Below are 25,800 nucleotides of genomic sequence, written 5' to 3'. Positions count from 1 at the left end.
ACAGAAAGAAAGAAAACAGTGCAGTTGTTTTTTACTGTGATCTTGGTAATGTTACAGATGGACAGACTTTAGACCAATAAAACCAGTATGCTTAATGCTTTCACACACACACACACACACACACACACACACACACACACACACACACACACACACACACACACACACTCAAAGCAATGTTGTCATGACAACAGAGCATTTGGTCTAAAACCATTTAGAGCATGTTAAATTCATTTTTAGAAACTAATGTGGAGCCTTTGGTGAAATGCAACATTAAGAAGAAGAAAGTGAAGGAAGAGTTAAAAGGCAAATGGTTTATACAAGGATATAGTACAATACCAAATAGTGCACCGATGAAGAATGCACATTTATTTTTCCACATGCATCAATATAATTAATAATCACAAATCACAAATCTCCATCAATAGCGCACTGCCAATCTGAAGAACCCATGGGTGCCATTATAACATTTGATGTGGACAGAATGTGGACAGTATTGGATTTTATTATTTTGTTTGGCATCAAGCCATCATCGTTCTCAATGCTTCTTGTTTTTGAATATATAGCAATTCTGAATATCTAACAAATAGCCTAAAATAAAGTTTAAAATGATCAAATAATTAGGTCAGTCAGTTATCACAAACAGGTGAACATTTCTGCCATATTTAAGGCTTCACATAATGAGGTGATGACTGGCAAGTTTGTTGCAAGTGAGTCTAGTCCCTTACATAAAACAGTGTGTGTTAATACTGTGTGTTTCAGTGTGACTGTGATCGTCAAACCTCACCAGCTAGATGAACACACTCTGGGTCACCATCAGAGGGAGGCAAAACACAGAGAGAAACCACATCAACCATGGGCTGCGTTTCCCGAAAGCGTTGCCAATAGAGGTCAGACGTAGTTGGCTAACGATGCTTTTGGCAAAACGCACCCCAGACCAGTTACAAAAAAACATGGTACAAACTCAGCCAGGTTCAACCGCAGTACGTTCACATCCCATACTAATCACATCAAATGTAGGGAATATCCAATGAGTTATTGTCTGTATTTAGTTTAAAATAAAATAGAACCTTTATTGCAATATTTAAATAATATATTAGACATTTAGTATTAAGCAATGTAGATTTATTATGAAACGAATTGGCATATACATTTCCACGTTAATTAAAGTCAAGAAATGTTTTAATTATAGCCTATTTTAAAGGGAAAGAAAAGCACAGACACATACTTCTTCAAATTAAAATACATCAACAAAGGTATAATTGCTTAAATAAAAAAAGAATAAATACACATACAAAAATAATCATATACATACACTTAGCCAACATAAATATTTTTTTTCTTAGTTTAATTTGTCATATAAATATTTCCAGAAGTTTTCCCATCAGATTATTTTTCTCAAGTCTTTGTGTAATTTTCCATGAAGTGGTCATACTATCATCAGTTACGAGGAACTCTGTGTTACAGGATTTAAATAATTTTATTCAATATCTCAAATACGAATTTGCAATAATTACATATGCAAAATAAATGTTGCCCACTCAACATTATAAAATATTTATACTGAAAATTTGATTAAAAACTTGTTTCCGGAGCATATTTTTCTTGTCCTGTGCGCGTCATTTTTGAAAAGCGCGTTGTGATTGGTCAGCTGGAGCCCATGTAACCAATCACAGCGCGCCTACCATGGAGGAAGGAATAAATGCAAGATGGCTCCTCATATAAAACCAGCCGCCTGGCTTCTCTTTTGTGATCAACAAAATTATTTCCCCCCGTTTATTCGATTAAAATACCGTTTTCGGGGAAGTGCCGAGGGCTAAATCAATCTGTACGCTGGCGTAGGTGTTACTCGGCGTCTTCGGGCGCTGTGGGGTATATTTAATAAGCGAGGAGACCGATTTTGAGGCAGTGCGCGAGAGACCGGGCCTGAACCGAACCCCGCGCCCGGATCCAAACCCGAGCTGCTCATATGGCTGTTTCAAGGTGAGTCTGTGGATAAAGGTTGATTTGCAAAAGGCAAATGCGTCTCCACCTTTGACATTTCTCATTTTTAATAACTTACTATTGTTATATACATTACAGGTCAAGTGTATGTCTCTCGAGCTCTTTCTAACGGGCAGTGTTTTTAAATAAGTTAACGTAACGTTAACTCCTCGCAACTGAAGACTGCAGAAGCAGTATAACCTCAACAGACTGAGCTGTCAAATCTCATGCGGTAAATCGTATATTAGCAGTGTTTTGTGTGACGTGCGTTATGAAGCCAACAGTTTGTGGTCTGCCATAATGATTTTACTGTATGCTGGGAAATCTCCGGTTAATGTGTAAATCCGCGGGTGATTAGTGGACTAACCCCACGCTGTGTCATCCCTCTCTGGGCTGGGCACTGTCAGTAAATACAGTTTTAACATCCAGACTCACTGAATTCTCATTTCTCCTAATCCATGTCTTCAGTTGATGCAGTAGATTAATGTGGCGTCTTATATAACATGATGGTGTGAGGGAAGCTGCTAGATGTCTGTATTTACACGTAAAAATATTTTTTAGTAGTTAAAATGTATGCAAAGACATAAATTTATGTGAGACCCTCATGGAAAACATCTGTTTTTCATAAGTCGGGTTGCCCCCTCATGGGATGATCACGTGACCCGTGTTATAATAAATGGTTCGTAAACAAATGTAATGCATCCAGACCATTAGATAAATATGCGTCCAGTGCCACTGGTGCTATTAGGAGGGGGGAGGGGAGGGGGGGCGGGGAAACAGCCCATATACCACCTGAAATCTCTTTTTCATGAGATTTTGTAAAGTGAATTTCACTACACACCAAAATTAGTTTGGTGGTCTCTCATCTGAAATAGCTCAAATTCAAGTCTTACTTGTACACCGCTTTTATGCATTACACACAGTACGTATTGTTTCAAAACTGCCATGAAGCTAATTCTTCTGTTTGTATATCTTTTAGATGTAGCTATATCTGTATAGGCATGTAAACTCATGCAAATTACATGCATAATACTGTTTATACTGTATATCCAACTTTACATACATATTGTTTGGTGATGGTATAGTTTACTTTTTGTGACGACATAAACAAACAAGCAGTTTTACTTGCTAATTAGCACATTGCTTTGTGACTGTACTGTATGGGAGAGCTTCAGGTTTGCTTATTAGTATTTGGAGTATTTGTTAAATTATGAATTTATGTTTTTAAAAAAAAAGACTGACATATGACCCTTGCAGCGTGTGAAGACTTCGAGCAAGCAAAATTTCTATTGTGAATCTGGCTTCAGTGGTGATTTTATAAGATTGTACAATTGTATCGCCAGTCAGATCTACGTTGTGTTAATTATAACATCCTGTCTCCAGGTTGGAACGGCTGTTTATCTTACTGGATACAGGTACGACTCCTGTTACCCGTAAAGCAGCTGCTCAGCAGTTGGGAGATGTTGTTAAACTTCATCCACACGAGCTTAATAACCTGCTATCAAAGGTGAGTGTAAAGACTAGTAGAATATCTGATTTTTATTTCCTTTTTGACATATCAGACTCATCTAGTCGTTTGTAGTCTGAACAGCAAAAACACATTAAAGAACAATGTGATTGCGTTTTTGTACTAGTAGCACCTGTTTGTATTTGTACAGGAAGAATGTGTTTCCTAACATGCAGCGTGCCAGAATGCTTGCTTGCCATCTGTTATTCATAATGCTCTCAGATGTGATGTGAAAACATTGTGTGAACCGCTTGGACACTCTTGAATGTAAATTTTAAAAGAGTCTTTTGGCATCATGCTGACACTTTTATCATTACTATTATTGCAATGGTTGTAGATGCTGGTTGTCTGTCTGAATTAATGGGTTTAACTTTATTACTTGCAAAATGCCAGTGTAGAGCTAAAGATTGGATTTGAAAAACAAATCAGAATTGAACCAAGATTTAGATGTGCAAAACTGAGCTGAAAGAATGGCTGCACCCTCTTACAAAAATGTGATATGGTTGTTTCAGATGTTGTTATCATGGTAGTTTGACATTACATTTCTGAAAAACACTTTTTTTTGGCTTTTTTTTATTTTTTATTATTTATCCTCCCCTTTTGGTGACATACAATCCTTTGTGCCATTTAGTGGTGCTGTAACAACCTCTTTGTATGTGTTTTTTATTTTTTTTAATGACTGTGTTAATGATTTTAATTGTGAAGAGCCCTTAAGATGCTACCGAGAAACTTCTTAATATAAGCATTGAGGTAAAGGTTTGGATGGTTACTTATTTGCCTAATGTTTTGTATGTTTGAACACAGCTGCCCGTAGCTGAATTTTAACTCTTTGGATTATTGATCTGTTTCTTTTCCTCTGGGCTCAATAGGTTTTAACATACTTGAGGAGTCCAAATTGGGATACACGAATTGGAGCAGGACAAGCTGTCGAAGCCATAGTGAGGAATATTCCAGAATGGAACCCAGCTCCAAAGCCAAAAGACGGTGAGCTGATTAAGCCCAGATTGCATTACTAGAGAATTTGTTTTGGGATTTTCTGTCTGATATTTACATGAAGGCATGTTGTTGTGGTAACTAGTTGCGTAGTTTTTATCAAGGTTGTTTAATGCAAATCAACACCAGTTTGATCCTGCAGTGGTAATGCCACATGGCACGTCAACGGCTAATAAGTCTTAAACTTCTGTCTAATGATTGTCTTGAGCAGAGAAAGTGCTTTAATGCATGTTGTCTTTCTCAGAGGTGTGTGGAGAAGATATGTCTCCAGAGGACATCTCCTCAGACAGGCTGAGTTTCTACAGGTTTGATATCTCCCGTCTGCTCAAGCACGGTGCGTCGCTGCTCGGCTCTGCAGGTGCTGAATTTGAGCTGCAAGATGACAAGTCAGGTAGGGGTATATCTCTCATGTGTGTGTTAACACTGCAGATTTGTAACGTTCATGCTGTTATTACACTTGTTCGTGCTTGGCTTGAGGTTTGTTCAATTTCTCAACATCAACTCGTCCTGCACATTTTGTACCACAGACGTATATTATCTTAAATGCAACTAGGGCTAATTCATTGTTGCCTATGAGCAGATAATAGAACTCCACATGAAAAAGAAATTTGTATGATTGGATACGATTAAATTTGACTGGAATAAGGAAATTAGCAATTGCTCATTTGACATTCTTTGTTATAGAGGTGGAAAAGAGGTGCAGGTGATAAGTGTGCCTTCATTTGCATGTCAGTATGGAAGAAATTTGAATAGTATCTTTGTCATCAATCTTTCCATGCACACCTTGATTTATTTATTTTTTTTAATTAATTGATTTATTTTCCATTTCATATGTGGTGTTAGTTATTAACTTGTGCTGTTACTTTTCTATGCACGTGATTTCATTTTTTTTTTTTTTTTTTTTTTTTTTTTATGTGGTGCATAGTAAAACGGGTGATATTGAGAGACCAGAATATTATAGATAGTTTTGTCTTGGATTACAAAGCAAACACCTAGAACACCCTTGTTGGTGATGACTTTTGTTTTGCAATTCTTACTCATGACTACATTCTGTTCTCAGGTGAGACAGATCCCAAAGAGCGGTTGGCCCGGCAGAGGAAGCAGTTACAGAAGAAGTTGGGATTGGATATGGGTGCTGCGATCGGTATGGACACAGAGGAGCTTTTTAATGATGAGGACCTGGAGGACACTTGTGCTTCCAGTACCAACAGATCACAGCCTGGTAAAAGCCTGGGCTGTCACTTCTCACGCAACCATTTGGTGAGTGGTGCTGGAGTCTCTTACAAATGCCAAACACTTCAGAAAGCTTACAGTTTTAAGGCAGACATCAGAGGAGATGGTGAACACATAAATCACTGCAACTATTGCTCAGTGCTGATACCAGGTGTAAAAGTGCCCATTATTAAAATGTTCAGTTTTGTTCTCCTCTCCAGCTGGCTGCAGAGCTCATAGATTCAGAGTTTCGTCCAGGCATGAGTAATCGGCAGAAGAACAAAGCCAAGAGGATGGCAAAACTTGTGGCAAAACACAGATCCAGAGACATGGATCCAAATGATAAGAGGTAGAGATGTCATGCTAATCAATTTGTAATTATTTCTAAGCTTTTATTGCTTTAATTTAAGCAAAGACTATAGAAATACAACGACTGTTCACTCTTATACTTATGAATGGGGAAAAACTGCAATGCACAATATGGCGGAATAGTCCTGTCTTCTAAATGAAAGCGCCAGTTGCTGATTGGTAAAGTCATTGTGTCACTGCAGCGGCCCTTAGAAGCTCTGGTTCCCATAGAAACCTGAGGCTAGATCAGCCGATGCCGATTAAAGATGACAACAACCAAGCAACTTTATTGATCTAAACTCTAGAGGGAATCTTTTTTTTTTTTTTTCCTAGGGCTGTCAATGTTAACGCGTTAATATTTTAACGCAAATTAATCGTTTGATAAGTTTGAACCCAACTTCTTGCCGTCATCGCTATCGTTGCCTGTGTCCCAATGTGCACACTATCCATCCTAAATTCTATGTGATATTAGTAATTTTCAATACTATTTAGGGCAGATAGGGTGGATAATATGCACATTGGGACACAGTGATTATGAGTTGCAGGGCTAGACAAAAGTGAAGCGAACGCGGAGAGAGAGAGTGCGTGTGTCAGAGAGAGAGAGAGCAACAGTGCACGAGAGATATGTATATTATGTGATAAGGGTACAGCGAACCAGTGTTGCCAGGCTTGCGGTTTTCCCGCACAATTGGGCTATTTTGAAAATACAGTCGCGGGAAAAATTACAGAACCGTGGGTTGTGGTTTTTTGGGCTACTTTTATAATGTACCGCAGCCGCCCAAAGTGTATACACGTGATCGCAAAAGTAAGTTATTACAAACACTTGATGGTGGTTTAAAGTGAGTTCTGAGTAAAAGTATACTAATCTCAAATTGTCTTATGTAGCATGACACTAATGTTAGCTCTAATCCACCTGCAGAACTGGTCCAATTCTTCTTCATAATGGATTTTGTCATAATACTTCATGTAAGTTCGCAAGAAAATGTTTTATTTCAACACATTTACAGGTAAATTCTAGTATTTTAAATTTGCGATTAATCGTGATTAATCATAGTCCAGGACTATGATTAACACGATTACATTTTTTAATCGATTGACAGCACTTTTTTTTTTTTTTTCCTTTTTTAATCTACCTCCCCTATTTTTATACAGAAAACACTGTTGTCGCACAAAGTTGATTATTCTTGTGCAAATTGTGCAAAAACACATGAAGCAATGTAGACTGAGTGTTTAAGGTCACTCTGCAGTGTTGCATTAGCACAGAAAGCTTCAAAATCGCTTCTGATACTGGGTTATCATACCTGCTATTTCTGTTTTTGTTAGTGGGTGAAAGTAGACATGTTCTAAAACCGCTTTTATGCTTTTCACAGCCACCTTCACTTTTCAAAGATTTGCACTCCTAGAGATGCATTAAATCATTTTCAGAATCAGATCGTGATGTACCTGAAGACTCCCTGCCCTATAAACAGTGTTTCATGTTGAAGATAATGACTGTTTATGGGGGTGTGGGCGGTCAGTTTGACCACTGCTATTATGTTTCCTTGCCACAGCAATGACAGTTTTGAGGGAGAGCCAGAGGAGAAGCGCCGGAAAACCACAAATGTAGTCATTGAGCAGCCAGCAACCGACCGCAAAGTCTTAATTGACAATGTTCCTGATAACTCCAGTTTATTTGAGGAGGTGTGAGACATGCACACATGCTTGTTTGTTTCTTCCACACATTGAGCCGTTGACATTCAACTGTCAGCTGTGTCTGTCATATTTATTTATTTTTTTGTTTTGCAAAAACAGAGATAACTCTGTTAGTTAGCGGGTTTTTTTTTTTTAGTTTATTACCTAGTCATATTCTTTTTTTGTTTCACAGACTCAGGAATGGCCCCTGGAAAGCTTCTGTGATGAACTGTGCAATGACCTCTTCAACCCCTCGTGGGAGGTACTGAAAAACACATTAAATAGAACTAAGCAATTATAACTAAAATGGCTGGAAAACAAGGAAGGATCATACAACTAATCTAATCATTCCGTGCTTAGGAAAATGAATGGCCCAATAAAAAGTGCATTCAAATATTGCCATATTTCACAATGTTGCGTAACTTTTATATTACCATCTAAATCATTGTGAATATATCATAAATATTTAATATATCTTCCAGCCCTAGTTGAGTCTGCACATTACCACAAATGGAGCTGTAAATTATCTGGCTGTCATGTCTGACAGAATTATTTTAGAATTTTTATTACTATAAAGTACATTATTTTGTTCACTTTTTTTTTTTTTTTTTTTTTTTTTTTAGTAAATTTATGTGCTTTCATTTATTTTGAATTTAGCTTAATTTCATTTTGGTTTAGTTTTATTGATTTTAGGACTTTAAACTTTTACTTAAACCGTTTAATTTAAGAACGTTTTTTTAACATTTATATTTTAGCTTTTTTCAATTTTTTTTTTTTTTAAGTTATATTTTTGGGCTTTTATGCCTTTTTTTTATTTTTATTTTAAAAAATTGTGTTGACAACATGAAAGCATAGGACAGAGAGAGGGGAGCGGTATCGGCACCTGTACTTCAGAATCGAATGTGGGTTGTCGGAGGTGTAGTTGCGCTATATGTTGCCGCACAAACCACAAGGCCATTAGAAATTTATTTTTAATAGTTTCAATTCTAGTTAAAAACAATACTAATGCCTGCTGGTTGGGTGCTTTTTGAGACAAACCAGTTTGCATTTACATGTGAACTGAAAAATGAAAACTATTTTACTGGTTGGTCAGTGAGCTTTTGTTTGGTATTTTTAGATTCGTCATGGTGCCGGCACGGGACTGAGGGAAGTGCTGAAGTGTCATGGTAGTGGTGGAGGAAAGACTGTTGGCAGTACAGCAGAACAGGTGTTCACCAGCTCATTGGACATTATCACTGTCAGAGTTTAAGTTCCGTGTGTGATGTTGATTCCTTCTACATTCTCAGATGGAGCGACAACACCAGGAGTGGCTGGAGGATTTGGTCATCCGGCTTTTGTGCGTCTTTGCTCTAGACAGATTTGGAGACTTTGTGTCAGATGAGGTTTGTCATCTTTTTCCCATCTTTTGAATTCTTTGACCTGATGCCCCCTAGTGGTTGAACAAAATAAATATTTTTTCCATTCTATTTATGGCAAGGCTTTCATTTTCTTGGTCTCATCTTGAAGCATTTCTTTTTTTCTTATCTTTCCAGGCGGTTGCACCTGTCAGAGAGACGTGTGCCCAGACTCTGGGTGTGGCCTTGAGGCACATGGAGAACAGCGGCGTTGCCATGACTGTGGACATTCTGCTCAAACTGCTAACTGAAGACCAGTGGGAGGTTCGACACGGAGGCCTGCTGGGCATCAAATATGCTCTTGCTGTCAGACAGGTGGAAAAGACTCAAATTTATATTGGCTGAGATTGAAAGTGACATTTGTAGATGCTGCAGTGTGCTTAACTTGTGGTTGACTTTCACATTTTGCTGATCCTCAGGATTTGATCGCTGAGCTGCTGCCCCGGGTTCTTCCTTCCATTACAGAAGGCCTGCGGGATCTGGATGATGATGTTCGTGCAGTGGCAGCAGCAGCTTTGATCCCAGTGGTGGATGGATTGGTTCAATTGCAGCCTGCTGAGGTCTGAGCTGAAAGTTCGAATTTGACCGCTAATAACAAAGATATAATAGCCAATGCGGATGTATCGAGAGCATGCCTAATCAACAGATTCTGATAATCTTAAAATAGTCTAATATTGGCCAGTTGGTTTGTCACTGCCAGTGTCTGTGCTTACAGCACTCTGCATGTTATAACTCCTTTGTGATAATTTTTCCAACACATTTAAATCAGTCTAAAGGAAGGCCCTGATATACTCGCATACAAGTTCTTTTTCATTTAGTGGTTAAAAGAAAGTGGAAATGTCAACTTCAAGAACACACTGGAAAGCTGTTTTCAAGTTGAAATTGATGAACTGAACAATAGAAATAAACCAGAGAAGATTTCACTGTCTTAAGAAGGTGGAGGTCTAGAGCTCTCCTACCGATTACGTAATAACCATGTTTACCAGCTAAAGCAAACTTTTCTTGAAAGTTTGCTCTCGCAAGTTGTTTTGAACTCCCAAGACAAATTTCATTTTTGCCTGATTGTGTTTGAAATGGCTTCACGGTGCTTTGGTTTTTGCTTGAATTACATTGGGGCCTTTCACATCTAGCACTTATTTGCAGCAATTGCTCTGGGTTAATTCCTCCATATGTATAACCTGCATGTGTGCGTTATAGGTTCCCTTCATTGTGGACACACTGTGGAATGCCCTGCTGGAGCTGGATGATCTCACAGCTTCGACTAACAGCATCATGACCCTCCTGTCCTCCCTGCTCATTTACCCACAGGTTCGCCAGTGCAGGTGAGATTTCTCTATTGAAATATGAAAAGAGGTCTCGTGTTCATTGCTATTAATATCACATTTCCTAACAACGATAAAAGGGAAGCTAAAACCCTATTTTTACATTCCCAGCACACACCAGTTTCTCACAGTGTTGGTTCCTCGAGTATGGCCATTCCTGAGACACACAATTGCTTCTGTTCGTCGGGCTGCCCTGGAGACCCTCTTTACATTGCTTTCCAAAGCTGACCAGGTTGGATAATCTGTGTGAATGATTGGCAAAACCAAAATATGCAGTGTCTGACATTTTCAGTTTCAAGTATTATTTCTTTCCTGTTTTCTGCTCTGATTTTTGCTTTTCCCTCCAGAGTTGTGCAGTGTGGCTGAATCCCATCATGCAGGACATGTTAAGACACCTCTTTCAGTCCTGCATCCTGGAGAGCAACCAGGAGATCCTAGAGTTGATACAGAAGGTATTTCTCACTCTGTTCCACTACTTGAATGTTTAGTTTGATTGATATGTTAATTTGTTTATTAATATGTTGATGGTTTTCTAGGTGTGGGGGGAGTTGTTGCGACAGGCCCCGCAGCAGTATGTGGTGGCGGCCAGCTGTCCTTGGATGGGTGCCTGGCTCTGTTTGATGATGCAAGCGTCACACATCCCAATTGACCCCAACATGCTGCTGGAAGTGAAAGCACGCTTAAAGGTAAGGGTGGAGGTCAAAATCTTTACCTATATTTCGCTAGAATAAAGAATACATTTGACCTTATACAGCATCACGCATGCATCTTCAGATGGTTTTACATACATAGACTACCATATTGTGTTTAAAGAAATACTTGTGTTCAGCAGCCTTAAAGGGGATTAAAAGTTTATTTTATTTTTTTTATTCAAATAAATGCAGTTGTTTTGAAGTCTGTTCATGAAAGAATCCTTACAAATATATTACACAGCTTTTCAACATTGATATTAATAAGAAATGTGGTTAATTAAATTGATAAATTTTCACAATATTATTGTAGTTTTGATGATATACATGTTGCCTTGGTGAGAGGGACTTAAAAAAAACATTAAAAATCATGCCAACCCTTTTCGGCGCCAATAGCCTCATGGTTAGTGTGCCGACATATAGCGCAACTGTGCTCACGGCGACCCAAGTTCGATTCCTGTCTCGAGGTCCTTTGCCAATCCCACCTCCTTCTCTCTCCACGTCAGCTCTCTACTGTCCTGTCCCAATAAAGGCAGAAAACGCCCATAAATATAACTTTAAAAAAAAATCATGCCAACCCTGAACTTGTACATGTGCTTTCTGCTTGTCCAAAAGTAATAAGTGCAGATAGAACTCAAAGAAAGCAGATTTTGCATTCTAGATTAGCATTCACCAGATTGAGAAAGTGCTTTCCAGTTTCTGTACAGCGAATGGACTGTGGGTGGTCTGTGGGCATGCTGTCTGAGGCTGAGACTTATCCAGCCTACAACCTTCACACTTCCCACTCATCCAAAAGCAGATCTGCTCTTAGCTTCATTCTGTTATTCTGCAGGAGAAGGGTACTGGGAAGACCAGACAGGGATCTGTTCCAGTCAAGGAAACTGTCCAGGAGTACATCGGTGGAGCGGAGACTATTACCGAAGACCATGCCACACGAGACTATGTGGTGACACGTGCACGTCTAATGGCTGCAAAGTGTGTGGGAGGAAAATTCTTTAAACTTTTTTTTTTTTTTTCTCTGTGCCATATGTGAGGCTGACTGCTTTTGTGTCCTCCTAGGCTGTTGGGGGTGCTGTGCAGTTGTATATGTGACCCACGGTTGAATAGCTCTTCCCAGGAACTCCGGCCTGCCGAGTCTCTAGCACAACTTTTACTGTTCCATCTCAATTCCAAATCAGCCCTGCAGCGGATTGCGGTTTCCATGGTGATCTGTGAGTGGGCGGGCCTTCAGAAGGTGAGAACGGGAGAGGGTCAATCTCAAGTTTATTTTGAAGCATGTTAATGACTGTTAGTGCTGTCCTATATCACAGGAGTGTGAGCTGTTGTCCAGCGTGGTTCAGCCCCGATTGCTGGTCATTCTCTCAGAGCAACTCTACTACGACGAGATCGCCATTCCTTTTACTCGTATGCAGAACGAATGTAAACAGCTCATAGCATTGCTGGCTGACGCCAACATTGACGTGAGCGAACGAATCAACTCCACTGTATTCACCATCGATCAGGCTAATGAGCTGGTTAGTAAAAGACATTAAGAGATACAAAAAACTCCAGTTCTAAAGGCCCATTCACACCAAGGACAATAACTATAAAGATAACGATAAAGATATCGTTCTAAAAATCATTCTCAATATTAAAGAATAGCAGAGTTCACACCACAACTATAACGATAAAGGCACAGAGAAACAATGTCATTGGAATCACTTTCAGAATGATTTTTTTTCAGAGCACAAACATTAACAGCCAATCAGAATCCATCCTGCTATAATGAGCTTGAGAATTTAAAGCGACAGGCGTGCGTGCGCTTTGAATAAACAGACGATATCGTTTGCTGGTGTGAACGCTAATATTGTTATCTTTCTAGTTATCTATAAAGTTATTGTTCTTGCTGTGAACAGGGCTTAAAGTATTCTGCTTTTCATTTACATTATTGTTATTACTACATTCATAAATAATAAAAAAATATTGTGTAAAACAATTACTAAACTATATATATATATATATATATATATATATATATATATATATATATATATATTAGTTTTCATTTGTATTAATAGTTTATAATAATAGTAATATAATTAAAATGTTTTTGTTGTATATATTTCACGTGTGTAGAATTTATATAGATATCAAAAGGATGCCAAAACTCTGGAGCTCTTTTCTAAAACCATGTGTATTTTGTAAAGGCAATACCATAATGCTTTGTGATAATCTCAGCAGAAAAAAAACCTATACATTTCAGTAAGACGGGGCATAGCAAGGCAACTAAGTAGAGCCTGTATGTGTACTGTATGCCACACTGAATGAATGTCTCAAATGACTAGTTATTCATCCCCTAATTCTCTCTAGGTCACCACCATCTTTTCAGAATGCACCTCCTCTCTGAACCTCAAATCACGTCAGTTCCAGCTGCTAGACGGCAAGAGGTTGCAGGCTCGTTCCACTGTGTGCGAGACCAGCACAGAGTGGCAGCAGCTGCAGCTGAGAGTTCATACCTTCGCTGCCTGCGCTGTGGTTGGACTTGCCATGCTGCCGGATAAACTCAATCCTGTTGTCAGGCCCCTGATGGAGGCGGCCCGCCGTGAAGAGAACACGCTCGTCCAGGGTTATGCAGCCTCCAACATTGCCCGCCTGCTGCAGCTGTGTGCTGCCAGATCTCCTTGCCCGAATGCCAAGATCGTGAAGAATCTCTGCGGCTCGGTGTGTGTAGATCCAATGCTCACCCCTAGTGCTGCATGTCCTGTCCCGCCAGCCAGCACTCCAGCAATACAAGAGAGCAGTAAAGGTGAGAGGAAGACCTTATCCACGATTCCTATATTTTCTATATTTATGAAACTTGATCAGAACTAATTTGTGCATAAATTGTTTGTAAAGTCTCAATTTAATGCAACATTTAAGTGAATTATTTGTAAACCATTTCTACTAATTCTACTTTTAAGGTCAATTCTGACCCATTTAAAATTAATTTTATAAAATTATTTTAAAAAATGCAAAATTGCAACAACAACTTAGTACATACAATACAAAGTTTTTTTTGTTTGTTTGTTTTTTATCTTGGCAATCATATTTGTTAATCATATTGATAATTTCCATAAAGAAATATTTTGGTGCATCCTATTTCATTTTCATGTAGCGGTTTAATTTTAAAATGTGAGCCCTGTTTCAGGGATTTTAGAGGTGTTGTTTATTTGATCTATCCTGCAGCATCTGTGGCAGAGAAGGATGCAATGCATCACATGGTGAATAAGACAAAGGGCATCATCACCCTTTATCGGCATCAGAAAGCAGCTTTTGCCATCACCAGTAAAAGAGGACCCACACCCAAAGCCCCCAAAACTACCAACAGTGACCTGCCCCTCGGAGGCAGCATTACCACAGAAACAGATGAGGTATTTACAGTGTTATAATTAGCAGCTGTACTGTGTTCTCTTCAGTGATCTCATATGAGTCTCTGTGTAATCCTAACCTAGAGCAAGAAGCCATGTCTTATCCAGAGGAGAGGGGCAGAGTTCTGCTTGATGACAGTTGCCAGGCATTTCGGTAAGGAGCTGACCAAAAGTTTGCCATATCTGTGGGAGTCCATGACCGGTCCACTGAGGAATGCGCTGGATGCTCAGGGATTTGGTATGTCTGCTTTAACTTTGTTCATAACCTTTTTTGTTTCCCCAGTGGAGTTTTAGATTAAAATTAATTGAGATTTGTGAAAAGCTCCTTACTTCACCAAAAATACATTTTTTATTAAATTGTGTTCACCTTCAAGGCATCCAAGATGTAGATGAGTTGAGAACAGATTTGGAGAAATGTAGCATTACATCACTTGTTCACCAATGGATCCTCTGCAGTGAATGGGTGCTGTCAGAATAAGAGTCCAGACATCTGATTTAAAAACATCACAATGATCCCAAGTAATGAACAAATACATAAAACATTTTTAAACTACTTTTAAAATATGAGTCCTCTATAATATTGCTTTCACTAGTGGAAAAAGTTGTCTTGTCTGAATCAGGAGAGACATACGCACAAGCACTGTTTATAACTGAAAACATTTCAAATACGCATGTCAGGAAAATGACTTTCACTGGAACAAACTGGGGGGAAACTGGGGGATTACGGACTCATAATTTGGCCTAAAGCTGTGATTTAAAGTGAAAACGCCTTAATTGATTTATTACAAATACACAGCTTTTTTGTTGATTGCGGTGCCTTTATCATATTGAACTCATTCTGACGGCACTCATTCACTGCAGAGGATCCATTGTTGAGCAAGTGATGTAATGCTAAATTTCTACAACCCTGTTCCAATGAAAAAACAAGCCTCATCTACATCTTAAATGGGCTGAGGATAAATTTTCATTTTTAGGTGAAGTATTCCTTTAGTAAATGTTCTTCCTTCTCCTCATTTGGTGTTTGTTGCAGATTCCAGCCAGTTGCTGAAGCAGGGAGACCCGGTTGCTCAGGAGCTTGTGAACTCTCTGCAGGTGCTGGAGGTCACAGCAGGAGCCATGTCCCAAGACCTCATCCCTTTAGTATGGACACACTCACACATACAACATTCAAGAACATCTAGTATCACTACATGAACAGTGGCAGTGTTATAACTGGTCTCCTGTTGTCTCTATATCTGCAGTCGATGGAGCAGTTGCCTCTCCTGTGCACCTGTCTGCAACATCCATACACGGCTGTACGTCACATGGCCGCACGCTGTGTGGGCGTGCTCAGCAAGATCGCTACTATGGAGACCATGAATGTGTTCCTGGAACATGTGCTTCCCTGGTTGGGTGCTATTGATGACAACACCAAGCAGGAGGGAGCCATCGAAGCCCTGGCTTGTATCCTCTGCATGTCACAAATGAAAATCAAGCTCTTCTTTTATTATAAAATGTCTTTGTATTTCACGTAGGTGTTCATTTATAATGCTTCCTAAATTCTTAGAAATAAGAGAGTAGTAGTAAATTATTTTACTCAGTAAGGACACATTTAATGAATCAAAAGCAGCAGTAAACAATTTATGTAAAATTTCTCTTTCAAATGTTTCTTGAGGTGCAAATCAGTCTATTAGAATGATTTCTGAAGGATCATGTGACACTGGAGAAATCATGCTGAAAATTCAGCTGTGCATCACAGGAAAAATTAAACTTTTAAAATGTATTAAAATAGCTGACCCAGACGAAAGATTGGCATCGTGAAACAATCGTGGCAATTTCTGTGATCGTGGCTCCTAATCGGTGGCCCTGTGTTGTACAGTGAGAGGTTCAAAGATGGCTGTTGTCACTGTCTTGTGACCAAAGATAGCCTATGATACAGCATCATTGCACAGTGTGTTTGCTGGTACGATCCACGCTTACTGACCAACCAATAAAAATGCGACATGGCGCTAAAACACAAAACTGTTTACCTCAAGCTCTTATCCCTAGCTCTTTCGCCACTTCCACTTTTTTCAACACATAAATACAACTGCTAAAGTGTGAATTATGCTCAGCGCATGCTGATGACATTTTATTATTTTATAGTAGCATACAAGTCAATAGGTGTCATCGTACAGTTTACACACATTATTATATTTGATCCATGTCGCACAGTGTGACATGCAGTGATCTTATAAGATTGCTTGTGTTTTGGGCTTAAGAGACTTCAAAAACATAAAATCTTACCAACCTCAAACTTTCAGACACTAGTGTACAAAAATTAAAAACGTACAGTGTCGTTCAGAACACAAATATTATCCTGAGTACAGTGCCCAGGTGTGATGGAGCAATTAGATGTGGATATTGTGCCCTACATCGTGCTGTTGGTGGTCCCTGTGTTGGGCCGTATGAGTGACCCCTGTGACAGCGTGAGATTCATGGCCACACAGTGCTTTGCAACCCTTATCCGACTGCTTCCTCTTGAGGTGAGTGATCAGTAACGAACATAGTCCAGCATTCATGCATCTCATAATTTCTAATAATGCAAGACTTTCAGCTAAGAGTTTGAAGTGAGGAATGTCGAGGCATGTCTGTTCTCAGTACGGTGGAAACCGTCACTTTGTTGCATAACTTCTGTGCAGCTATTTTCCTTTTCATCTTAGTTTTTTTTTCTTTTTTTTTTTTTTTCTTTCCTTTCAGGCTGGAATCCCAGACCCGCCGTCTATGTCTGAAGATCTAATTCGACAGAAGGCCAGAGAACGACACTTCCTTGAGCAGCTGCTTGATGGAAGGAAACTGGAAAATTATAAGATTCCTGTGCCCATCAAAGCAGAGCTCAGGAAATACCAGCAGGTGTGTTTGCTTTTTATGCTTCTGTCTATGGAAGTGTCTTTTTATTTTTCATTTTATTTTTTGGCAAATCCAGAGATTGAAATGAGGCTAATAACTGTAATTAACAAAAAAAGTCAGCATAAATTGCTGGTGATTTGAATCGGAGTTTGATTCTGAAGTTCGTCCTGCTCTCTTTTGTAGGATGGAGTGAACTGGTTGGCATTTTTGAACAAGTACAAGCTTCATGGGATCTTGTGTGACGATATGGGTCTGGGTAAGACCCTGCAGTCCATCTGTATTCTGGCAGGCGATCATTTCCTCAGGTACATCCCAAACCAACTTCATCCTTCCTAGAGCTTTGCAGCATTTCTATATAGTTAAAATGCATGACTTCATTTGACCTGCTAAACAATGTTGCTGCATGTGTGCAGGGCTCAAGAGTACGCCAGGTCTAAGGCTCCCGACTGTTGCCCTATGCCCTCCATAGTTATGTGTCCGCCCACCCTGACGGGACACTGGGTGGATGAGGTTGGGAAGTTCTGCTCTAAAGATTATCTCAATCCTCTGCACTATACTGGCCCCCCTACTGAAAGAGCATGGTACCATCATAAGAAATTACTTGAGTAAATATAGAGTTGTTGTCCAGCCTAAAAAAATGTAATAGGAAATGCAGTTTTGTGTTTCATTCTTTGCAGGTTGCAGCACCAGGTGAAGAAACACAATCTTGTTGTTGCCTCGTATGATGTCGTTAGAAATGACATTGACTTTTTCAGGTAACAACTCGTTAATTACATTTATCATTCTCAGACTTCATATACAGTGGGATGAAAGAAAGCTTCAATGTTTTCTCATACAGGGATATTAAATTTAATTACTGTATCCTTGATGAGGGTCACGTCATAAAGAATGGAAAGACCAAACTTTCTAAAGCGATCAAGCAGTTAAATGCCAACTACAGAATAATCCTCTCAGGAACGCCCATTCAGGTGAGAATTGAACTCTTGGATGGCTTGTATACGCTACTGTTCAAAAGCTTGGGGTCAGTAAAAACAATAATATTAACAAAGGAGAATGTTCAGGAGACATTGCTCCAGTCTTCAGTGTCACATGATCCTTCCGAAATCATTATTTTGATGCTCAAGAAACATTTCTTATTGTCAGCGATTAAAACACTAAAGCATTTTTTTTTTTTCTTTTCACAATTCATTAATGATTAGAAAGTTCATAAGAAAAGCATTTATTTGAAATTAGAAAATTATAACATTATAAATGCCTTTCTATCACTTTTGGTGAATTTAATGTCTTTGCTGAATAAAGTAGCCTATTCAGTTATTTAAAAAAAAAAAAAAAAAACTTACTGACCCAAACCTCATGATAGTGTGCCTTTTTAGATTTTGCTGACATGTACATGAATTTTGGCTCAAAAACTATCAAGTTTGATTTTTACAAGCTAATGTTTTTTTCTTTTGTCTCTGTAGAACAATGTTCTGGAGTTGTGGTCTCTATTTGACTTCCTGATGCCAGGCTTTCTTGGTACTGAGCGTCAGTTTGCTGCCCGCTACGGCAAGCCCATCCTCGCCAGTCGAGATGCTAAAAGTTCCTCACGCGAACAGGAAGCAGGTGTGATTTTTCACATCTCTCTGTCTCCTCATTGTAGGACCACAGACTTCTCAGTCTGAAGCTTTTCTTCAACTTTTTATGCTCTGTACTAAGGGAATCACTTGAGACTGAACCCTATTTTGAGACCATGAAGGTTTTTTTTTCCCCCGTTGTGACGGTTTCAGGTGTTTGATTTATGAAGGAGCTCTTTAAGTCGTTTTAATAATGTTTCTATCTTTGGTCTAAACTAATGTGTGCTTTTCAGGTGTGCTGGCAATGGAAGCGCTGCATAGACAGGTTCTGCCCTTCTTACTGAGGAGAATGAAGGATGATGTGCTTCAAGATCTGCCACCCAAGATCATACAAGATTACTACTGCAACCTCAGTCCTCTACAGGTACTAAACACAAACAAAGGATGTTTATCAAGGATGTGGTAAACAGCAAGATTCTGTGATTTAATTTTATGTCAGAGGGGATCTGTACAGTGCCACTACAAACTGTGCATAGTTCACTTTAGCTTTCTTAGTAGCAATCGCAAAACATTAGAAACCCTTCAGTTAATATGAAATAAGGGAATTATTATTTTTTTAAATATTAGTGATGTAATTTTTGTTCTATTACCTGTGCCTGCTCAGGTTCAACTGTATGAGGACTTTGCAAAATCTCGCGCAAAGGTGAACGTGGATGACGTATTTTCCACAGCGTCTGTGCAAGAGGAGGAAGAGAAACCCAAATTAAAGGCCACCGGACACGTCTTCCAGGTTGATCCCAGCAAGTCTTATAAGAGCATAAGATTATCCTCCTCCTCAGTCGAATAGTCTGTAATGTTCTTGTTGGATGTTTCAGGCTCTGCAGTATTTGAGGAAGCTGTGTAATCACCCAGCACTGGTGCTCACCCCTCAACACCCAGAGTACAAACACATCACAGAACAGCTGATCAGCCAGCACTCCAGCCTCAGAGACATTCAGCACGCCCCGAAACTCTCAGCCCTCAAACAGGTGCGTCCACTTATCTGTACTACCAAAACATGCCCTTGTTACAAGGTAGAAATGCCTGAGAAAACAGACCAAATCAATATCAGATAATATTAGTGTTTATATTAGTTTAAGCAATAAATATCTGCCAATATTGTTTTTTTAAATCCAAACCAGGCAATATTAGTGTTGTTTATCAATATTGTTGTGGAGAAAAGTCTTCTGTCTTGCAAAATAATGCTCAGGAGGCAGAATTCCGGAAGTCAAAGTCAGACTTTATTGCAAGCCAACAAAGCTGAGATGCCTGAAGAACATCTGGACATCTGAACCTCATCTTTGTACAATGTCGTTATCAATCACAGTCCAATGAGCGCCCAGACCATTCTTAGATACTTCATTCCCAGTAACACTTGCTTTCATTGTAGAAAACCACCTGCTAGTCTGTTTTTCAAAAGATAACTTCTCTTATCTACCACTTTCCGGGTGCCCAAGGTTGTAGAGGCATATACGTTTTAGGATCAAAATGAGCTGTCAGGATTAAGGAGTTTTACACATTATCTATTTCTCCATTATCTCAGCCTGTGGCATCTCCCATCTCTGGTACTTCCTTCTGTATCCTCTATTCAGAAGCGCATGCACGTAGACAATGAGGCCTACAGTCCGTCAGTTTGGCCTTGAGGCCTTCAAATGCACCCAGCTCAGATATGAGGCAAATCAACTTTCACAAACATGAAAGTATCTTCTTCAGTCCTTTTCTGTAAGATAACACATTTCATCAATATCGGCCTATTTTAGTGGCTTTTTAAATCTGTGTTACCTAATATTAGTGTTTTTATTGATATCAGCCAATTTTATATTTAAATTATTTTAGTTTTTTCTTAAATTCTCAATATCACCAATATATTTTTTAAATCAATTTTTGAAGGCAATTCATTAATATCAGCCTTTTTTTTTTTTTTTTTTTAATCATTGGTCTTAATCCAATATATTCATTTTGAAAAAGAGGAAATTAAAAACCCCATCCAATAATGGAAGATGATTTGATATATGTATATACGTGTTTTTTTTTTTTTTTTTTTTGACAATGATTTTTTTTTTTTTTTATCATTATGATCCGTCATTGGGTTTTTTTTTTTTTTTTTACTGAATATCAGCCAATTTTTTTTATAAATCAATATCAGCTATACAGCTATAAGTCAAGTGTTTTTGTTCTTTTTTTTTATCAGCCAGTAGAAGTTTTCTTTTTTTCTTAAATCACATTTTTAAACCAATCCATTAATTAATATCGGCCAATATTTGTGAGGTTTTGTTGTTGTTTTTTTTTTTTTAATTGGATACTTTTTTTTTTTTTTTTTATCCATTTGAAAATCAAGTGCCATCTAGTGCAAAATACGAACAAACAACAGTAGTAACAGCAGCATGTTTATTTTTGCTGTTCTCTGTAGTTGTTGTTGGACTGTGGACTGGGTTCTGCTGGAGCAGCTGATGGCGGCACAGAGGCTGTGGTGGCCCAGCACCGCGTTCTGATCTTTTGCCAGCTGAAGAGCATGCTGGACATCGTGGAGCAGGATCTGCTCAAAGCACAGCTGCCCACAGTCACCTACCTCAGGCTGGATGGAAGCGTTCAGGCCGGCCTCAGACACTCTATAGTCTCCAGGTGAAACACCCACGCAAACTACCCTGGAAATATTTCATCTCATCGGCAGATCGATTTGGGTCACTATATGGGTTTTCTTTTTTTACTTCTACAGGTTCAATAATGACCCGTCCATAGATGTTCTGCTGCTCACTACCCATGTGGGTGGGCTGGGTTTGAATCTGACTGGAGCAGATACTGTGGTGTTTGTGGAGCACGACTGGAACCCCATGAGAGACTTGCAGGCCATGGATCGAGCTCACAGAATAGGACAGGTACGGAAGAATTTGTTTTGTTTCATTGTTTTTCAATGTTTTCGCTTTTTTGTGGCTGTTTTAAAGTTTGTTTTTAGTTGTGCTTTGTTTGTTTTTGTTTTTCATTTTATTCCTGTAGCTCAAATAGTAGAGCATGGCGTTAGCAACGCCAAGGTCATGGGTTCGATTCCCATGGAAAGCAAGAGCTGATAAAATGTAAAAACTGTAACTTGAATGCAATGTAAGTCACTTTGGATAAAAGTGTCTGCTAAAACAATAACTGCCTTTATGATTTAACCTTTGTTATAAGGGTGTGCGATTTATATATAGTTTGCGACAATTTCGTAATTGTTGTTTTAAGGAGTGTATTGCAAGAATCAAAGAAAACACACATACAGAGTGCACGCGTATAATCGTCTAGGTTAGACTAGCTCACGTGCAAGAGCGTTCATTCGCTGCATGATTCAGTATTACAATGCATGAAGAATGATCAGAAAATTCAAGATGGGAGCAGAAAATGTATATTTTATTTTTTCCTCTCCGGGCAAGTAACTTTTATACTCGGACAAGTAAATGACAAATTTACTTGTCCAAAGGACAACCACATGAGTGCTTAATGTCAAGCCCTGCTAGGATTTACCTGTAAATGTGTTGAAATAAAGAAATGCATGACAAACTAGTTTAAGGAAACCATAACCTTTCACATCTCCGCTAGGTATGGACATAATCCTTATTATTTTTGTTTTAATTCAGCCACTATCAGCCTTTATGCTGGCAATAAAACATTTACCAAGCCACATCGCTTCAATCCCAGTACACATTTACCCAACTATTATCAAAAGTATTTCTAAATAAATACAACAAAGCATTTTCTTGCGACCTTACAGATCTTCCCATCCCTACTAAATGTACTAAAGTCATGTTACAAAAATAGGGAAAAATCAGATTTTTTTGGCCACATTTAAACTGATATGTGAACGTTTGCATCCGTACCACGAATACATGTCTGTGTGTTTCAGAAACGTGTGGTGAATGTGTATCGTCTCATCACACGGGGCACGCTGGAGGAGAAGATCATGGGTCTGCAGAAATTTAAGATGACCATTGCAAACACAGTCATCAGCCAAGAGAACGCCAGCCTGCAGAGCATGGGCACAGAACAGCTGCTCAACCTCTTCACACTGGACAAGGTCAGTCGTTACAGACTGTTGCATGCATACAAAACACCATCCCATGAGGCAGCGCTGCCCTAAACGCTGGTTTTCCACATGAATTTCTGCACAAACATTAATTTAATACAAGGGAAAGACAGAAATGCACATTCATACTGATGCTTTGTGTTGATGTTTAGGATAAAGCAGAGAAGAGTGAGGCGGCAGCATCGTCGTCCTCTGGTAAAACCGGTATGAAGTCTGTTCTGGATGGGCTGGGCGACCTGTGGGACCAGCAGCAGTACGAGAACGAATACGACCTGGACAGCTTCATGCACTCACTTAAATGAGCCCAGATCAACATGCACAACAAAACCAGAAATGACTTTAAGCCATCTGATTGGTCAACGGAGAGATGTGCGCAAGCACTGTAGCTATCGGCCTTAAACGCTCCAGTCTAACGCTTGTCACAGTCTTACAGCTCTTCCTGTCGGTTCTTACAATTCGCTTGAGATTTGAGATCTAAAACTGTCCGTTATTAATGTGTCACTGGAGAAGTCTTAAAGCTAATCTTAAAGTTGAGTGTTGTACAGATGACAACATTTGAACCTCAGGATTTCCAGAACTCACCATCAGTATCCATGATGACCGTATTTCAGAACTGAATGAAGGGAGCTGGTGCGACGAGAACTGGAACGCTTCCGCAATCGCGTAGAATGACTATCGGTTCATCCAGACCACTAGGAGGCGCTTGACTAACTCCTGTAGGATTATGAAGGGCTTGTAGCTGCTGCTCCAACAGAAATCTTAAAAAGAAATGCACTGAGATCTTTAGGTACAGATGGAAGAGCAGCAGGACAATGGCCTCGGAAACATTGTTCTATTTTTTCCATTTTAAAACTCTACAAAATATTTCTGTTATTTGGGTAAGCTGGTAGAATTTTAATAAATTCTAATGAGCACTCTTTAAAATGTCTTGTCTGTGTCTGTCTGCATTTATGGAGTATTTAAATGTCATGTATTACAGAATTCACTCAAGTGTGTGTATATATGGCAATATGTAAGAAAAAAACAATTGCTACATGACACTTAAATGCTTCATTATGTCTGGTATAGCTGCTCATGTTTATATATTATTTTTAAACCGTAGCCAGGGTTCAAAAAATTGTTGGCATCTGCTTTTTTTTTGTTTGTTTTTAACGTCAAGGAACACGCATGCCATGTTTTGTAGAATATTACTGTCTTTTCACAACTTCTCATGTACATCTGTAGTGAAGAGTGTCGGGAAAAAATAAGCCCCATTCGACGCTATTTTAGATAATTCATTTGAATTTCCTGCAGCAGGTGGTTTATTTGTTTGCTTTTCAGCAGTGAAATTTTAAAAGAAGAGAACGAGACCGTGCAAAAGATGACCACGTTTCACAGTGTCATACAATTACATTTAATAAGATTTGCTGTTTAGTACAGAAAAGGGAAAACTCATGAAGGTGGGAAAGCTAGTAAGCATTAGCAGCACTGAGCTTATTTTATCCAAAAGATCCTTTAATCACAGTTTTACTGCAAAGTTAGATAAGCAGAGGTCCAAGATAACAATCTCAAAGCCTTGTGAAGATGGAACCAGATGTGAAATTGAAAGTTAAACTGTATCGGGGGAAAAAAAAAAAGTTAAGCATTTTTAAAAATGACAAATGGAGCTAAAAGGGTGGTAGAAGAGAGAAACCACAAGCCAAAATGACCAGGCTAGATATTAGACAAGATTTGTTTTGTGTGAAAGTGTCACTAAACACAGGACATTTTATAACCGTACAGCACAGCTTATAAAAGGATTCAAGTGGTTACAATATAGGAAACTCTTAAGACAAAGATGGTTTGAAAGAAAATGAGGTACATCTTCGTTAGTCAAGGGAATTTTCATGTTTGTGACAGTGTTTCAAAGGCCATTACTACCATCAAATCTACTACACTCATAAGGAAAATGCATTCTGGGAAATATCATGTCTCACAGACTGTATTGTGACTGTGAAAGTGGAGCTGTAGAGCTTCATGGATTTGTCTTGACTGGGTTTCACCACAACAACCTCACATTTGCTCCATTCTGCCGTTATTTTTGTTTTTGCCCATCCATTTGTTACATTTCAAATCACATTATATATTACTAACCATGATTGCTGTTGATTTTCATGTGCATTTTTTTTCTCCCCAATCACACTTATGAAAGCAACAAGCTTTGCATTTCAAAAATCTAGACATTTTAGTAACAATATTACAAAGTTTTCAACTTCAAAAAAACAAAAAAGTAAAAATTAGCGTCATAAAATTAATTTATTCCACATAAAAATACAAAATAATATTAACGACATTGACCAGATATGAAAGTCTCCCCCAGAAATAGCTAACATTAATGGTTGAGGAATAAGTGAAAAATAATGGAAAATGTTTTAATTCTTGTCTTTTTTTTTTGCAAAAAATCTCTAAAAAATAATGAAAAAATTTCTCAGTACAAAGGCTACATTACTACTGGAAGGTACTAGCACGTCGAGTAAATACACAATAGAAAATGATTTTAGTGAATCACAATGCTCGCAATGAAAATAAATCTGCAAGAAAGATTTATGCCTCTTTTTCTGTTCTTTTTTTCTTTTTTACAAACAGTACAAACCGTATTGCACATTACAACAAAGAATCGAGGTTCTCAGCCTTTTAAAAAAGGGACTAATTCAAGTCTTGGGTCAGTAGAAGGCCACCGCACCAGCGACGCATCTGGGGCTTTCCGTCAAGTTAAAGTCGAAATGTTTCATATCTTTCCAGCTTCCCAAATTAACTTTATTT

General features: G+C 38.7%; 2 protein-coding genes across 2 annotated transcripts in view; one reads left to right on the top strand and one right to left on the bottom strand.

Moving 5' to 3' along the window:
• LOC306883822 (uncharacterized protein) overlaps positions 1-25,800 on the bottom strand; it is a gene marked incomplete at its 3' end in the record, with an annotated part of 468,688 nt that overhangs the window by 119,632 nt on the left and 323,256 nt on the right. The gene's annotated exons all lie outside the window — the stretch shown is intronic.
• Positions 1,669-25,430, top strand: LOC306884732 (TATA-binding protein-associated factor 172-like). Its single transcript, XM_079440886.1, has 38 exons — positions 1,669-1,983; positions 3,367-3,490; positions 4,360-4,474; positions 4,728-4,874; positions 5,544-5,743; positions 5,917-6,044; positions 7,594-7,723; positions 7,908-7,976; positions 8,832-8,921; positions 9,001-9,096; positions 9,247-9,423; positions 9,528-9,668; positions 10,306-10,430; positions 10,542-10,662; positions 10,778-10,882; positions 10,967-11,116; positions 11,952-12,094; positions 12,179-12,353; positions 12,430-12,633; positions 13,469-13,904; positions 14,324-14,508; positions 14,590-14,743; positions 15,536-15,645; positions 15,747-15,948; positions 16,861-17,009; positions 17,224-17,376; positions 17,557-17,678; positions 17,787-17,954; positions 18,051-18,128; positions 18,212-18,341; positions 18,834-18,975; positions 19,220-19,350; positions 19,591-19,716; positions 19,802-19,954; positions 21,376-21,587; positions 21,682-21,841; positions 22,840-23,010; positions 23,172-25,430. Exons 1-38 carry the CDS (start codon positions 1,970-1,972, stop codon positions 23,319-23,321), a joined length of 5,586 nt encoding a protein of 1,861 aa, XP_079297012.1. The 5' UTR covers positions 1,669-1,969; the 3' UTR covers positions 23,322-25,430.

The sequence above is a fragment of the Barbus barbus genome (assembly GCF_936440315.1).
Source record: "Barbus barbus genome assembly, chromosome: 18".
Classification (NCBI taxonomy): Eukaryota; Metazoa; Chordata; class Actinopteri; order Cypriniformes; family Cyprinidae; genus Barbus; species Barbus barbus.
Note: the sequence above shows the minus strand (reverse complement) of the source record. Positions and strands in the feature narration are given on the sequence as shown.

Excerpts from the sequence above, each read along its gene's own strand:
- LOC306884732 (XM_079440886.1), top strand. Across the intron at positions 7,977-8,831 it reads TCTTCAACCCCTCGTGGGAG|ATTCGTCATGGTGCCGGCAC; the intron begins GTACTGAAAAAC and ends TGGTATTTTTAG. Across the intron at positions 15,646-15,746 it reads CCCAAGACCTCATCCCTTTA|TCGATGGAGCAGTTGCCTCT; the intron begins GTATGGACACAC and ends CTATATCTGCAG.